Raw genomic sequence first — 17,011 nt, 5'->3', positions numbered from 1 at the left:
TGATTTACTGATTACACACACTCATGATTTGTGCCTTCAGCCAGCTAGTTATGAAAAAATACTAAATCACTCCAGAATGTTTACCCAAATGCATCACACCATTGTTTAAACATTGTGATGCCTCTTTGTAGACATAAGATGCCATCTCTTGCTGTGGAATATTCCAGTGACCTGTTCCTTTGTCACTCTTGGGAGGGAATGGAAGAGGATTTTTAACGTGTTTTGTTTATTTTAAGAAATACTAATGGACATTCCTCTAAGATCTGGATCTATTCTAGCACAGGCATAAATGCTGCAGACAACATCTCCTTTCTTAGTGGAGTGTCGTCATGTTCTCAGTCTATGCCTCCTAACTGTTTTGGTCTCACCAGAACTGCTCACTTCAACATGCTCTAATATGAAAAGAGACTTTTCCAGAAACATTTATTGGTATAGGTCCAAATCCTTGACCTGCATGCAAGCCTGAGTAAATAGGCTTAGAGCAGGCATTCTCAGCAAAGCATGGTTTGATGGAATTATCCCTGAGACTCATGACCATGGAATCTTAATGGAGATGCTCCATAATTTCTCTACAATCGCAACAGAAGTAGTAGCAGTGGCTCATATGCTCCCCTTTCCATAGGGTGTTTGGGTCAGTTGGTCCATGTGGTCATGGACCTATTGGCCATTCTGTTGCCCCTACCTTGCTCCCAATAAACCTCTCTGTGTTGGTGTGGTGCACAGTTCTATGGTTGGCAGGGGCACAGAGTGCCCGGAGAAAAATTTTCAAAATCTGCCCTTTAACGCTTCTGCTGAACATTGTGCCAATCAATGTGTTCAGAGGAGGAAGCAGGATTTTACCTATATCATAAAACCTATGCACACCTCTGCCACTTGCATCAAATATGTGACTGTCTGTCTACATCTTAGCAAAGATTTAATAGCACAGCCAGCACCTTAGTACTCAGGTTTCGTGCTACTAACACTTTGTTGCTTAACCAAATACACTGCAGCAAGCCTGTTTTTATTAGCCTGTGCTTTGGTGTGTAATCAATGGTTAAAATGGCGTTAAAAATGTCAAGCACAGCTTATTTTCTGATGCTGCATCCTTGACATTTTAAGGATTTGCTCTTATTCTTTCATAAAATTCATTGATTTGCATTGTGTCTCCAGTCAGTAGTGTGAATTACTGAGGTTCTACACTTGTACTGTAGCTTTCGTTTCTGCCCATGAAGGGAGCAGATGCTGAATAGTAAAGCTAACAGAGGTCATATACCAAGGAGAGTGGCTGTACCTTAGCAACAGGACAGTTAGATTTGTAGAGGTTTGATGCCCATCACACTTTCTGCAGCATTATCAACCTTTTGGCTTCACAATCCCACATCCTTCCTGCTGCCTAGTTTGAACAACAAAGGCACCTGAAATAACTTGGGGAGCTTGAGTAATGAATGACATTGTGATGCGAGGTCACAATTAGAGCTGGGCAAAATTGGTCCACTAGATTGTTCAAAACATTTCAAAAATTCATGTTGAATTCAGAGAATTGTTTCAGTGAAACACAAATTCAAAAATTAAAACAAACAAACAAACAAACAAAAAACCCAAACAAGCCCAAGATGTTTTGCTTCAGCATTTTTTAAACAAAACATTTCAGATGGAAACAACTTTTTGTGACAAAAATTACTTCAATTTCATTTTTTTTAAATTTGAAGCTTTTTTGTTTAAAAAAAAATTGTGGGTCACTTTTTGGTTCATCAAAAAATTTGAAAAACGTTTGTTTCTGACTGACCTGAAACAATTTTCTCCCAATTTGGAGTGGCCAGTGAATGAAAAATATGTTGTTTTCAAAGCTCTAGTCATCATGTGGTGGTGGTTTGTGCAATGGGATATTTTGACACCACCATTGCATTGTAATGTGGTGATGATGATAAATGTCAATGCAACTTGAAGCAAGTTAGATAAACCGAATAAGCAGCATTGTTGGTCCGTTTCAGGATGCAGCTCTTCTATTCTGCTTGTCTTTTAGTCATATATCTCACTTCTTAAAACTTCACCAGCACAGTTTACCTCTCTCCTACCTGTAGCTGCATGTCTCCTTGAGGTATTTATAGCTTTAGCACAGATGCACAGGGCCCCCCTCCTTGTGGGTAACATAAAATAAAAATACAAACTCTGAAGCCCTGTTCAAGTGCAACTTTCTATACAAACCAAGTACAAGAGGGAGAGATGGCCAGTGAATTTCTGAGATAGGAGAATAACTGATTTTATTCCCAATCAGAATCCAGGCTTCATAGCTGTCTTGATTCCAAACTCCTTTTTATGTCTGCTGGTGCCTTAGTTGACAAAACCAAAACTTATCACACCCGTAACCCCAAATCCTCAGTGTGGCTTCTCTTTTGGAGCAACTGTGCTGCCTTGGGGGCTAGAGAATGAATTCCCTTCAAAGCCTGTTTTTGGCTATTGTATGACATACAATACCGGCTAAATCAAACTCTCCTTTTTCACAGCCAGCCGTGCAGCCCGATAATTGTTGGTGACCAGAGCAGATTTGCATGTTAAAAGGAGTGACTGGAGACACTTTAAAAAGAAGAGGAAATGTATTCATCAAAGCTAGCTTTATCCTTATGAATATTATTATTCCCAGGGACAATACCCCCAGACCTCATTAGAGCAGGCCTGCATTTAGACTCCTTTTTTCCCATTAATAGTTAATTTGTAATGGTTTGAGTCTTAATGCTGATACTGTGCAGCGCACCAGAAGGAATTAAAGAAGGAGCCTGTAAGGCGCTCTCTGATAGTAGCATACTGTATCGTCAGGGTAGCTGGCTTTGAAAGGATGCTGTTAAGGGGAAGGGCAAGCGGTGGGTTAGTGTATCGGAGTGCTGCCGTTTGGAAGCTCGTAATATGAGAATTATAAATGACACTGGTAAGGACACTGTTCTTGGGAAGCGTATAATACGAGAGTCGTAGCTGATGCAGATGTGACTATTGAACTGATGGAATCCCAGGTGACGGCGGTTAGGCATTTTTGAGCAGGCAGCTCACACTGCTAGACTCCCATGTGGTACTAATTTAAGGGGACTAGATTCCCAAAATAGAAATTGGGGGCACTGTGACTCCCCCTGTCAGAGGGGGTGGTTCAGCAGGGTTTTGGTGAGGGGTCAGAATGGAGGCTCTTGTTATGATGGTGAGTGAGAGGTGCCTGCTTAATAATCATCACTCCCCACCCATTTCCCAGTCTCTGCACTCAGCAATTTCTCCTTCTCTTACTCTGCAACTCTCATTCCTGCCTTCAGGGATCAATCTGGGGCCTAGGTGTGCCAGTGTTGGGGGCTGACATGGGATCTCCTCACTGAGTTGCTGCACACTCTGGTACTAGGGTTGCCACCCAGACGGTTTGGGTTTCGGCCTGTGTGTATGGGTGCCATCTGACAAGTCCTGAGGTCTGGTTTTTTTGATCCGTGGAAAAGGTGGCAACCCTAAGCGGAAGGAAGGCGGCAGAGCAGCAGCAGCAGCAGCAGAAGCCGCCACCTCCGGGGCCAGACTGCTCACGCAGCTCGTAGTGGCCTCAGCTGTGCTGGTGAAGACCTTGCGAGCAACAGAGGCAGGGCCTTGGGGGGAAGAGGCGGAGCAGGGGCAGGGTCTTGTGGGGAAGAGACAGACTGGGGTGGATTCTTGGGGGTCTCCTTACCAGCCATTAGAAAGGTAGCAACCCAGTATGGTACAGAAAGGAGTCTGGAAGGCTGCAAATCCCAGAGTGCTTGGGACCATGATACAGAGCATATGTTCCAGAGGCACAACACTTTCCAGACCTAGCTGGGCCAAAAATTCATGTTGATGGATGGGTCTCTGGCCAAAGGAAGCTAGTTGATCTGGCTGATTCATATTGCAGTTATGATGAAAGACCATTCAGTCAGCCAGGATTCCCTTCACAAATCCTGGATGGTCCCAGAAAATCAGGCCATGACTTATAAGACCTTCAGTATTTTGATATTTAGTAAAGAAATTAAAAGCAAAAAAAAAATCTATCTGCAACTCCTCACACTTCAGAGAAGTGAGAGTGTAGCAGAAAACTCTAGCCTTTTGTTTGAGCCTGGGGCAAGTTAATGTGTCAAGACACTTACTGTAATGTTGTATTACCCTTTTGTACCTATCCTCCCAACCCTCCGAGAAAAGCAGATATGGTGTATTTGTGTTAGCACCTTGCTAACTGACATTGTGTTTCTTGTTCATATCACAAGAGCCCACAGTCCCAAATGTAAGTTACAGGTGGTGTCCTAAATTACCACTCTCAACTGACCAGGTCCATATGAAACTTTGTGGGTTTTGAGGGGTATGAATTCACGTGCCTAAATTCTTTTTTCTGAGTTGTTGTTTTGAACCCACCCAAGAACTAAAGTAAAATTCAGCTGAACCTCTGAGTTTTGCCTGATTTAGGGCAAATCAGAATTACTGGTATGTGCAGTCTGGTATGTGAAAATTTCTCATGTTTTCAGTCAAAACATATAACTCTGACCGGGGTCGCTGCAAACTTGGCTCTGATTCATTGGGTGGTTTGTGAACGTAAACCTTGGCCGGAGGAGGAGATTTGACATGGAACGTGACAATGGGCAGGTTTGTTACAAAGCTCTGGCAAGTCTGCACCTGAACAAAGGACCAGTATCAACTCGGGTTCAGAATTAAACCCCGGAATCTGCAGTCATTTGTACTTTGCAGTACCTCCATTTGGATGGAGGAGGAATGATTTCATGTAAGTGAGGTAACCAGTAAAATAGGGAGCCTTTAGAAGGGTTTCGAAGAAGTAATTTGTATTATCCAAGCTGGGCATAATCAGCCACTAATAAGCCTGTTTATGTTATGACCTTTGCTGTCCCCTTTCAAGTGTTAGAGCAATGTTAATCCTGCCCATCGTTCATTTCTTAACACAGTTAGGAATGCTGTATAAGTATCCGTGCCTACCTCACGTGGATGCTGTGGTCTCAAAGTAGCTTTAAATTAGCCCTCTTGCACATATATAGCATTTTTGATTGCTGCATATTGTATAACTTTTCTGCCTTTAAAGATCCACTTTCAAGAATGTGTATCTAAGTTGCATGTGTACAAAATGCAGTAGTTCTGCCCAAAATGGATAATTGTGCTCCTACCGCTAATTAACAATAGGAAATGCCAAACTGTATTTGTAGTTGCTGATTTTGTATGCTTAGCTGTGTATATGCAGATTAGTTATTCATTTATAAAAATTTAGACTTTAATACATATGTAATCTGGCCAGGTTTCAGTTGCTGTGGGAGCTATAACTCTGAATTTCATGTAAAATTCCAACCATAGTGTTACATTTAATGCAATTATTTTTGCTTTTTTTAAAATGCCGGAGGTGAAAAAGGGAGTGATTTAATGTTGAAATAAATGTGGGTCTGAGAACAAACAAGAGAAGTTTCAGCTAAAAGAGTGATTTTTCTGGAAAGTCGTAAGTGTCTGAAAATAGGTGTTTAGAATGAAATTGTCTTCTCAACCACAACTGTATAATAACTATATTTGAACTATTATAGCTATGGCAATGCTGTAATAAAAGTAAGCAACTGTATACCATATAAGCATCCTAAAAACACAGAGAGGTTGTTTATTGTATTCACTTCTTTATTTCCAGAACACACCAGTGGGAACTCCAATTTTCATAGTGAATGCCACAGACCCAGACCAGGGGGCAGGAGGCAGTGTGCTTTACTCCTTTCAGCCTCCATCCAGCTTCTTTGCCATTGACAGTGGCCGCGGCATTGTGTCGGTAATACGAGGGCTGGATTATGAAATCACTCAGGCCTACCAGCTCCAGGTCAATGCAACGGTGAGTCAGGCCATCTGCTTCATTTAATTCTTTTGCTTGGCATTTAAGACTCTTCAGCTGCAGTGGAAAGAATCTATTATTGCCTTGTTTTATCTCCCCTCATTCTGCTTTCCCTTTGGAATCCTAGTTTCCTGTGGATTGCAACAATAAAATTCTATTTTAGAATATTTTAGGTGGCCACATAGGCCTGGGCTTGACTGGCAAGTGCCTCCAATATTTTAAGAGTGTACATGACACTAAAAGCATACATTTCTTTCAAATATTTTATGCTTATAAATTCATTATTTTACAAATTGACTAGTGGCTTGCAACTCGTGTGGGGACTTGAATCTCCAAATTGTGCCTTTCAGAATCTTTTGCCTGTACTTAGATAACTCCCTTAATCCAGGAAACCCTGTATCAAGATGGTCTGTCCCCTTTGGGTATGTCTACAGTGCAGTTAGATGCCCAGGGCTGGCCAATGCTGTGGGACTCGGGCCAAGTGGCTGTTTAATTGTGGTGCAAATGTTCAGGTGCGGGCTAGAGCCCGGGCTCTGGGACCCTGCAAGGAGGGAGGGTCCCAGAGCTTGGGCTCCAGCCTGAGCCCAAATGTCTATGCCGCAATTAAACAGCCCATTTGCCCGAGTCAGCTGGCATGAGCCAGCCATGGTTTTTTAATTGTAGTGTAGACATGCCCTTTAAGGGCAGTTGGGCCCAGACCAGCCAACAAAGGACCAGCATGACTCTTTAAAGAAAGGTGTTCCATGAGAGGATCAGTAGTGCAGCTGGGAATGGGGACCAGGTGTTTTAGTCAGATGACTATAATACTCAGGTAAAGAGACTGTGTGGAGCTCAGTGCAGGAAGCCTACAGTCAGGAGACGAGTGGAGGGGGAGGCTTCCTGGAGCAGAACATGACCCTGATGAGGGAGAGCTAGGGACGTTAGTGAGGACTACAGCACAATCTGAGAAAGCAGGGCTGTGGGTACCCTGTCCCAAGGGAGAAGACGTTTGAGCCCCGGAGTGAAGGCAGCAAGCATAGGAAGAGGCCCTAGGAAGGAGAAGCAGGGTAGTTTGCAGCTATGTGGGGCAGAGAGGTTTTTTTGCCAAGAGCAATTCATCTAATAAGCTGGGTGTCTGAGAGCCATCAGCCCCCCCTCTCTCCCCCTCCCCCCAGCTGCTGGAGAGTTATGTGCAGGAGCTAGTTTTTTTGGAGTGGAAGGGACTGAAGAGACATTGACCAGTTCCCCAGGACAATACCCGGCACCATTTCAGCTAAACTGGGACTGTTAGCAGGTATGGAAGATTGAGCTGCTTGGGTTCTCCCCAAGGTACCCATGGCTGGAAGGAGGGCAGAGAGCAGAATGGAGTTGCAGAGACAGTAAATAATTACAGTTAGGCATCCTGATTCTGGCTCGTGATCTCTGCCTTGGGATGTGTCAATCAGTGATGCTGCAAGTCATGAGGATACAATGCCATGAAGTAAACATTGCAACTCAATGTCAAAGCCATGCTATGATTACATTGTGACCTCCTACAACTCTGTTCATTAATGACTTGGCTTTCCAACTCCTGAAGGACAGGGTCAGGGCCGGCTCAAGGGTTTTTGCCGCCCCAAGCAGCCAAAAAAAAAAAAAGCCGCAATCACGATCTGCGGCGGCAATTCGGTGGGAGGTCTTTCGCTCCGAGCGGGAGTGAGGGACCGTCTGCCGAATTGCTGCCAAATAGCTGGACGTACTGCCCCTCTCCGGAGTGGCCGCCCCAAGCACCTGCTTGCCAAGTTGGTGCCTGGAGCCGGCCCTGGACAGGGTGCCACTGCCCACGCATTCCATATCTAGACACAAGTGAAGTGAGTTTAGTGATCTCATCCTCAATTTGAGTGCCTATTTGTCATATTACAAAACCACATGTGCTATAGCAGAATTGTCTGTGTGTGCTCAGGAGAGGCCCAGAACTGCAGTTCAACAATGCTGTAGATTAGGTTTGAGCTGTACAGGCAGAGCTGTGTGTAGGTCAAGGTTTGGGATAGACAGGAGCATTGAGGTGGGGGTCTGGGCTTCTATTTGACAGAACTGAGGTTGCACAGGCAGAGCCTGTTGAGATGCAGAAGCCTGTGTGATGCCTGCCTGCACTGTGCAGGCCAACAGGCCGTATTATCAGTCCAACTTCACCAGACTTAAAACCAAAACCAAAAAAGTAGAAGTTTTTATCTGAAGAAAATAAAATCCTCAAGCCCAGTAGTGATAATGCCAGCGTAGCAAAAGAGTGAGTCAGAAACAAGCATCCAGCAAGGCCGTAAACACCGAGGCCTGTGTATTGAGGGTAATGTGCAAGCTGTGTTGTTGAATGCAGTTTAAATTAACATTAATCTCCTGGCAATCAGTCCTAGCTTCTGTTCAAAACCATTTGTGGAAGTGTGCAGTAACCTCTAATGTTTGCCTTTCACCACTGTGCCTGATGGTTGGGTCTCAAGAGACTTATTTATCTCCCTTCATATGTCATCCATGCTGATTCTCTTTGGTAGAATATGTAACACAGCGTTAGTACTTTATCTGGCAAAGGGTTACGTGAGCTAGCACGGCATTGGGTCTCCCGTAGTGGAGGGACTGGTGCAAGCGAGCTCCCACTACGGCAGACCTCACTTGATACAGGGCAGTGCTGTGAGGAAGCTCAAATGGATGTAGTCCCAACTATTGCTCACAGGACACTGTAGTTAGGAAGTTCACATTAGTGGCATTTCAGGCACTGCGGCTGTAATAGAGTGCATACTGCGGCAGTCCTGGTTGGCAGTAAGAGGACTCGGTAGAAAGGGTGCCTACTTCACTATCTTGAGACCATTGAGGTTATTTCTCTTGCGAGCTAAGCCATGTTTGAACCCAGACTTCCAGCAGTGAAAAGCATACAATAGCCCAATCACCCTCCAGCCCCCTGGCTTGAAATGTTCCAAGGCTGTTGCTTTAAAAGGCTTTCATAATAGGACCTCCTGCATACTTGTTCCAAGCACTCACCTCACTACAACACAGGAAGCAATTTGCCTTACATAGAAAGAGAGCTGCAGTTGTACTAATCTTGCCCAACTCATTTATAAATATAATAGAAGTGGGTGACTTTTGACTTCTTTAAACTAAAAATGTAACCTACTTGCAAGTGATTTTAATATCATGAGGGTATGTTCTCCTACGGCTAAATGTTTTCTATTTATTTTTAACCCATTATTCCAATTGAAGAAATTAAAATCAATGGTTGCTATTTATGGAGCCCACATAAATGACCGTGTTATGAGCCCTTGTTAGTCACCGGCTGGCGCTGCAGCAGCAGTTAACAAAATATATAGCTTTAGTTAAAACTAAGACATTTCAATGTAAGAAAACAAACTATGGATTGAAATATTTGTTAAACAAAAAGCAGAGTCAAAACACAGTGAAAAATACATGATGTCTACTAAATTGTTAAGGGCAAATCTTGGGGAGAAAAACATATTATTTTCCAGCTCAGAGATATGTACTTCAGACAGTAACTTCACAACATAGTTTTAAGAAAAAGCGATTTCCTGGAGTATTTATAGATCCCAACGCGATGGTGGGTGAGATAGCAGGAATTCTGTAAGTGCAAATCTGAGAGACTTGACCATTGTGTGGGATGAACTATTGTTCTGGGTATTTCTCTTCCTGTCATAAATGATCTTTTCCTCTCCGGGTTTCAAGGACCAAGATAAAAGCAAGCCCCTGTCCACTTTGGCTAATCTGGCAATCACCATCACAGATGTGCAAGACATGGATCCAGTCTTCATCAACCTGCCTTACAGCACAAACATCTATGAGAACTCACCTCCGGTAAGGGCCTCTTTTTCTTGCAGTGAGAAGGGAAGGGAGGTATGGTTAAGGGGATAAAGAACACTAGACATCATAATGCTGGGGATGGATAATCCTCCCCTGTCAAGTACTGTGGTTTTCTCCTCTCAGGATGGTTTCTTTGGTTCTTCTGTCCCAATTTTCGGGTGTTGAATCTGGGTTGGGAAGGAACACTATCTTCATTGCAACTTCATGATGTCCAAATGCAAACACCATAGCATAGTTTTTGTTCTGCAGAACAAAATAGGGGAAATGGGAGATAGTCCTTGGTCTGAGGTTTGGTAAAGGTGTTATGACAGTAGCAAGGTATCTGCTCATTCTGGGGAAGTGTAGCTTGACATATGGTAACATTTTCAAAAACCTCTGTACCCTAAATACCATTGAGAGTCAATGGTACTTACATTCCAAAATAACTTTTAAAGATTTTACCCATAGAGCATGTGTTCTCTACACTTGGAAAACGACATTCTGTCCTCAGATCATCATGCTCTAGACTTCCACACACTCACATACCACTTCTGGAATCCTGCATTCAAATGCCTGATTGGGGCACAGTTTAATGCATTCATCTCATCCAGCTACACAATTTAACATAAACATGCTCGAGAACGACCAAGGACTAGAATAAATGTAGTGCAGGATTAGAGTGTAATGTCCAAGCTGTATAAGGGCTCATTACTGGCATAGGAGCAGTGGCTGCAAATCAACTTTTAGGTGGATTGGTGATGTTGGAGAAGGTTCATCCAGTGCCAGGCTCCACTCTCCTTAACTCAGGCTTGGGTCACATGTGCCACACTTTCATAGCTCTACATTCATCTACATATGTTCTCAATCCTCCCCCACTGCCAAGTAATTTCTTCTGCATTCATTGTATGCTCATACTGAGGAATTTCCAAAATACTACATACTGACTAGAACATTTCAAAGTCTGTATGGATGGGCCTTGTAGTCCTGCACACTGGGCAGGAAATGTAGGATGGACACATTTTTAGCATTCCCTGATTGTCTAATGCCATCAGAAAAAGCACAGAGAAAAAGTTATAAATCAGACTGGAAATAAGGTGTAAATTTTTAACAGTGTGGGTAATTAACTGTTGGAACAATTTGCCTAAGGTTGTGGTGGATTCTCCATCACTGACAATTTTTAAATCAAGATTGGATGTTTTTCTAAAATATCTGCTGTAGGAATTATTTTGGGGAAGGTCTATGGTCTGTGTTATATCGGAGGTCAGACTAACTGATTGCAATGGTCTGTTCTGGCCTTGGGATTTATGAATATATGAAGGTGGAAAATCTTTTAGGCGTGTGTTTGATTGGACAAACGCAGATGTGATGACATTATGATGTCACGTCAGCACATTGCAATGCAATGTACATGTTTGGGTGAATGTAGTCCATGTTGTGAGGATCTTATAAGCAGTGCTTGTGAGATTCAAATCACTCCTTTGAAAATAGGGCAATCCTAGAAATATTAGGACATATGGTGGCAACTCTAAATAATAAACCATTGCAAAATCAGTGGGGCTGAAACCTACGTGCACAAATCACACCGTGGAATAGCCTCTTCCAAATGACCTCCCCCAAACCCCCTCCCCCCAAAAAGAAAAAGAAAATAGGAAATTACAATTAATTCAAAACCAAAATGTCCTTGTTTGTACACGGTAGAACCAACCCCCCTACACACACAAACAATAAATGGCAGCATATAGGAAATCAGTAAATATTATAGAATATACACATCAAAAGCAGGAACACATACGTAATATATGACGGGGTGATGTGCCAGAATACTACTACTAGGATCATAGAAGTTAGTGATTTCAAATCTCTATTAAATTATTGATTGTCTTCCTGGGCAAGGGTAGGATATAGTTTTCCCTAATAGAAGATGTTTTAGATATTTGACTGATAGAATTTTTTTTTATTAAAGCTAATGTTTAAAATCAAATTTACAAAAGTTAAGAAGGAAGGTACTGTACATCTGGGGTCAGGTTTGAGTTATGAGAGATTACAAGTATCAGTTACAAGGTGCACAAGATACATACATAGCACATAACCAGCATAGACCCAGATTGGGGTGCGGGAGTTTTTAAAGCATCAATGAATAAGTGATCTCGTGTATGCCACCCATAGAATGTATTTAGAGTCCAAGTCAGTATTGGTGTAGCGAATAGGTACGTAGGCAGGGTGCGTCCCTTGGTTCATCAGGGAAGGAAGTGGGTCATTTCCCTGACCGGAGGTCTCATTTACTCGTCCTAGTACTGGTGGTGTCCCGTGATGTGCTCCGTGTAGATGTCTCTGGACCACCTGAAGGTGTCGGACACCATGAACTGTCTCGTGAGCCGGGTGTAATGCCAACCTACTCTGCACACTCTCAGCACCCACTCGTTGTGGGGGTCCCACGTGCCCAGGGTTCTATTACATTTGATCTGAGCCAAAAGGCTGAGAAGTGATTCAAGAGGGGAGATGCAGTTGATAGATACAAATGGCTACATGAATTACACTCACATGAAATCCTGTCCTGTTTATATTAAGCATTTTCCCAGCACTAGACAGTATACACAATGAAGAAGAAAAGTTCCCACTTAGAGTGTTGTTAGCAAAAAAAAGAATGATATGAAATGAAAATCCCCACTATCATCAAAGATTATAGACTGGATCATCTTCACGGAGTGACCTTGTATCCATTAAAGGACTCTCTCTCTTAAATTAAATGACAGTATAGTAAGACTGAAGCTAAATGGTCCCTTCATGTTGTTACTTACACTAACGTACATAACAATTACTTTCTGAAAGTATAGTACTCAGCCTGGATAAAATAACCATAAAATCCATGTCTAAGGTAAAATATGAAATCAACCCACAACTACTAAGCCACAATCTATCAGATTTCCAGCTTGTTTATAGATTTAATTTATCTTGTTCTTCTATTGCATCTGAAAAAGCATAAAATAGAATTCAAGAGTAAAACTGGGGGAAACACAATTCTGATCCATCAAAATGTCCTCATCCTCCATAGAAAATATGTGAGTGTACAGCTTGTATTGAGTGATTTCCCCTTCACTTTCTCCATTACATGGGTGTGTGCAATAGATGGGAGTTCAGAGAGGATCTGTATTTGATTGAATGATGGAATGTAAAGACAGGTGTATTTTCCCTTCAGGGAACAACTTCTGAAGTCTGTAAAGTGCGTAAGAGCACAAATCTCTGTGCACATGCTGAAGTTTGGCTATGTCACTTTTGCAAGACAAGAAATGGCTCATCAAAGCACCAGCCTGTTGCTGTTGTTATCTACACCACCTGTGACTATTTTTCTTTTCCTTTCAGATCTCCAAGCTGTCTGCCCCTAGGTCTGGTTTGGAGATTTTGTGACCTAATAGTCTCAATGCATATGTGAACAGGAGACTAGTGTGAAGTGAATTCTGATATAATCATGAAAAACTGTAGTAAGAGGTTCCACTAGAATTTTCTCTTGCAAGAATAGTGATCATGATTAACAGTGAAGTGATTTTTTTTAAAGTACCAGTACAGTAGCTTGCCACTTACTTCTACTTAAAAAGAACAGGAGTACTTGTGGCACCTGAGAGACTAACAAATTTATTTGAGCATAAGCTTTCTTACTTCTTTACTTCTACTTAGTCACTTTTGAACCTCATGAAATCAGGCACCAATATAGTGTCTAGAACAGTGGTTCTCAACCTACAGCCCAACCAGCACACAGCTGTGGCCCATGTGACATCCTTAGGATAATACAGGTAGTATTGGATGTGGCCCACAGTGGTAAATAGGTTTGAACCACTGCTCTAGAACCTATTATGATGCGTACATGGACTGTGAAAGCCTCCCAAATGCACCTCCGTCCTGACCTATAACACCCTGGGTATTCAGTTGTGGATGTGCCGAATAAAAACGGTCAAACTGTGTGGTGGTTTTGTTATGTGAAAAAAGAAGTCCACTAGGGATTTTGATGAGACATCTGGGCTTATTTCACTTCTGCCACAAAATGGGCTTCAACTTGACCCGGACACTATGGTCTGTGTACTGTGCACTCTGACCTGATATATGCATCCCTCTTCAGATATATTGGACTAATATATACACAAGTTGTTTCTGCTATTGTAGACATAAGGGTGCATACAAGGTTTGGACAAGGTTCCTGATAGTTTCCCCAGCCTCTCTGGCTCTGTCTGTCTCTCTCTGTTTATCTATGGTGCACAGCATAACTGTGTTTCTCTATCTATGTATCAGGCAAGAGTAACTAATCTAAAGTGTATATGTTACCTAATAAAATCTTCTTATTTGGGATTACTGCATCAAATTTTAATTTCCTCACTCAAGCAACAGCATGTCAGCCAGCCTGTCAGTGAAGAGCCGATAGAAGGTGAAAGGAGTGGATAAACTGCAGCAAATTACTGAAAACAGATCCCTATCAGCCTTTTGACTAGAATTGACTGGAAATAAAGAGTGAGAAGTAGGATTTTTTTTGCCTCAGATTCTGCCATGGCAGCTTTCTGAAGTGCATCCACTCCCCCTCCCACTGGCTCCTCCTGCCTTGACACGGGGTCAAGGGTCACCTTTCAAGTCCTTAATCCTGTGACAAAAGAAGGAAGAGAGGAGAAGAGTGCTGCTGTGGTTCTTATTTTTCTGAGCTCGGGATACTGTACTAGAATTCAAAAGCATTTTGCATATACTTATTCAGACTGTGAAGAAAGAAATTTCCTCCTCCCCTCACCTCCACTTAGAATTCATTAGCAGGCAAAGATGGGGAGAGCATATGTCTTCTCATTAGGCATTGCATATTCTTTCTTGATGCACTGTGTATTCTCAAACGGGACAGTACAAATTTCCCCTGGCTCCTGGACAAACCAAAACAGAATACATACAGTTACAGTAATGCTCAGCATATGTGCTATAGAGTTCTTTTCTTCTTCAAAATGCTTTGCAGATGTTAATCCTCACAACCTGTATCATTTGGTAAGTATGTGGCCATTTTACAGCTAGGTAAATGGAGGTGTAGAGAAGGGATTTACCCCCAGTCATAAAGAGGACTCACTGTCCTATAACCCAGGACTTCCAGGCTCCAGTTTTGTATTCAGACCACAGCTCACTCTTGTCCAAGAACTTTAAATCAAGAAACCATCAGCTTCTTTTCCAGAGGGGGCATGGGAACAATCCACCCAGCAAGAGGTAAGGTGAGGCACACCCGAATGCATTCCACACTGGCATCCCAGACAGGAAACTGTGTAACAGTGAGAGATGCTGAGACCCAGTAATTTTTAGTCCCTGACTGGGTTTTCCAAGGTGAGTGAATAATGTGTTCCTTATTGCAGCATGGCATTTATCCGCCTTAAAATAGAATTAAAATACTTTTAATTCTTTGTCACCTCCAAACTCCCTACCCTCCACCCCCCAAATCAGTAAGTTAAAGAAATAATGTGGAAGCAGTACCATCTTCGCTCCAGAGTATCGATAGCTCTCAGTTAATTCCTTCTTAGAATATTTCCAGCCCATCAGTGTGAATACTTTATTAAAAGCTCAGGGTTTTATTAAAAAAGGATTTATTTACCCTCCCTCAAACCCCTCAAACTTTATTTAGCTAATGTAAAATTCTCCTTTTTCTGGTTTTTAAGCATGGGGCTGTTTCAGATTATTGCTTTTTAAATCTTCTCCTTCCATCCATGTGGGAGTGGGTTATTCTGTATTCCAGCACTCTGCTTCCCATTTTACACCCTCTACTTTGGGACCTTACGTTATGGCCTCACCCCTCCTTGACAGTCAGATGAGTTGTTAATCCCTGTAAGAATATTGGGAGCTTTTAGGAGTAGCTGCAGCCACCAGTTTACCTGACAGATACATGGATGATTACCACCAGTAGACATGAACTTCCTGATTCAGCTTGGGAACCTCACTAGTATAGAGTATATAATAACATGGACTTCTCCCAGGTGACAGTGGCAGAGTTACCTCTGGTTTAGAGATGGAGGTACTGCCTGCCTGGTATTGGAGTTTCCTGGACAATAGGCTTTCATCTTGTGATGATCCAACAGACAAAGTTAGGGTGTCTTGTAAGAAGAGCCAGGGAAGAAACTAGCTGCCAATCCAAGAGGAGTTGAGAGAGACAGAGTAAGCGAGGAGGAAACTTACCAATTACTTAGTTTCTTCATATGAGGGAGCACCTAACAAGGTTGGAGCTGTCAGGACTTTCACTTTCACTCTGTACAGCTACCATGGATTGCCTTTATATTTATTAACATACTGAGGATGTTTCTGGATGGAGCTCCAGAAGTATTTTTTTATTTCCCATTTGATCTTTGCAGTAAATGGAGAAATTGCATCAATTTGCATTTCTGCTCCCCTTACGTGTACACTGAGACACAGCAGAACATAGGTGTAAACAGCTCCAAGTTGGTGCCAAGTTTCTATTGGAGCGTCAGAAATTAGCTATCATGATTTCAGATATGTCTATCATTCCTGAAATTCGCCAACTAAACATGGGACGGATTAGGGCAAATTTTGGGGGGGAGGGATTTCTTAGCTTTTTCAGGACATCAGAATATGTAATAAAAGCCTGGTACATGAGGATGCCTAAAGAAAATATAGGGTGTAGAGAGAGGCCTTTCTTAGGGCCACATAGATCCAGCTCCCTTCCAACCCTCTGCTACTTGGCTCTAGAAGTGCTTTTCTGCAGATCACAATTTGCTCTGGGATAGTGGTTAAGTGCTCTGCATTTGAGGCTGTTACCCAGGTGCTCAGCTGTGAGGGCAGGTCATGACTATATTGTCATGTTTCATTTCACACAAAGCAATTAATTGAAGATGGGCATTTAGGACCTGATACTTTGAATTCAGTGGAAAGACTTTCAAGACTTTGATGGGTTTTGGATCAGGTTATTAGTGGGAGACCTACAAACTCCTGGGAGTTTCATTCCACTCGTCATATTGATGTTGGGGAAGCATCATATAAACAGGACTGCGCGAAAGATAGTCACAGACTGATAGGCCATAAAGGGAAGTGTAGCAGGTGGCAATTGCTGTCTCTTCTGTGCTTTCGGGAAACGGATGTTTGAGCAGTGGAGGTGAGGCATCATATCCACTGTACTGTGTGTTTCACTGCCATGGATAAAGTGTGAATTCTTTTCAGCAGGGCACAAGGAGTGGGGAGAAGTAGAGAGGGTTGACCCACAGTTGCAAAAACAACTCCATGAAAACCTGTGTCAGACTCCCCAGAGCCAGCCAAAGCCCTAGTTTCCAGTGTTGCCAGTCCTTTAATCCTCATGACCAGCTGGTGAAATACCATCTATCTTGTGGGTTACCCCATGGCTCTTGCAGGTGGGTTTTTCTAAAAAAGAAAATCCGTAAACCC

General features: G+C 42.6%; 1 protein-coding gene across 3 annotated transcripts in view; it reads left to right on the top strand.

Moving 5' to 3' along the window:
* Window positions 1-17,011, top strand: part of CDH23 (cadherin related 23) — a 533,292-nt gene that overhangs the window by 234,147 nt on the left and 282,134 nt on the right. For all 3 annotated transcript variants that reach the window (XM_065551950.1, XM_065551951.1, XM_065551952.1), the window contains 2 exons: window positions 5,627-5,821; window positions 9,503-9,631. In XM_065551950.1, coding sequence (XP_065408022.1) covers window positions 5,627-5,821; window positions 9,503-9,631 — 324 coding nt within the window. The remainder of the gene's footprint in view (window positions 1-5,626; window positions 5,822-9,502; window positions 9,632-17,011) is intronic.

Source organism: Chrysemys picta, chromosome 7, assembly GCF_011386835.1.
Source record: "Chrysemys picta bellii isolate R12L10 chromosome 7, ASM1138683v2, whole genome shotgun sequence".
In the NCBI taxonomy this organism is placed as follows: domain Eukaryota; kingdom Metazoa; phylum Chordata; order Testudines; family Emydidae; genus Chrysemys; species Chrysemys picta.
The sequence above is the reverse complement of the archived record's forward strand: the minus strand, read 5'-3'. Positions and strand labels throughout refer to the sequence as shown.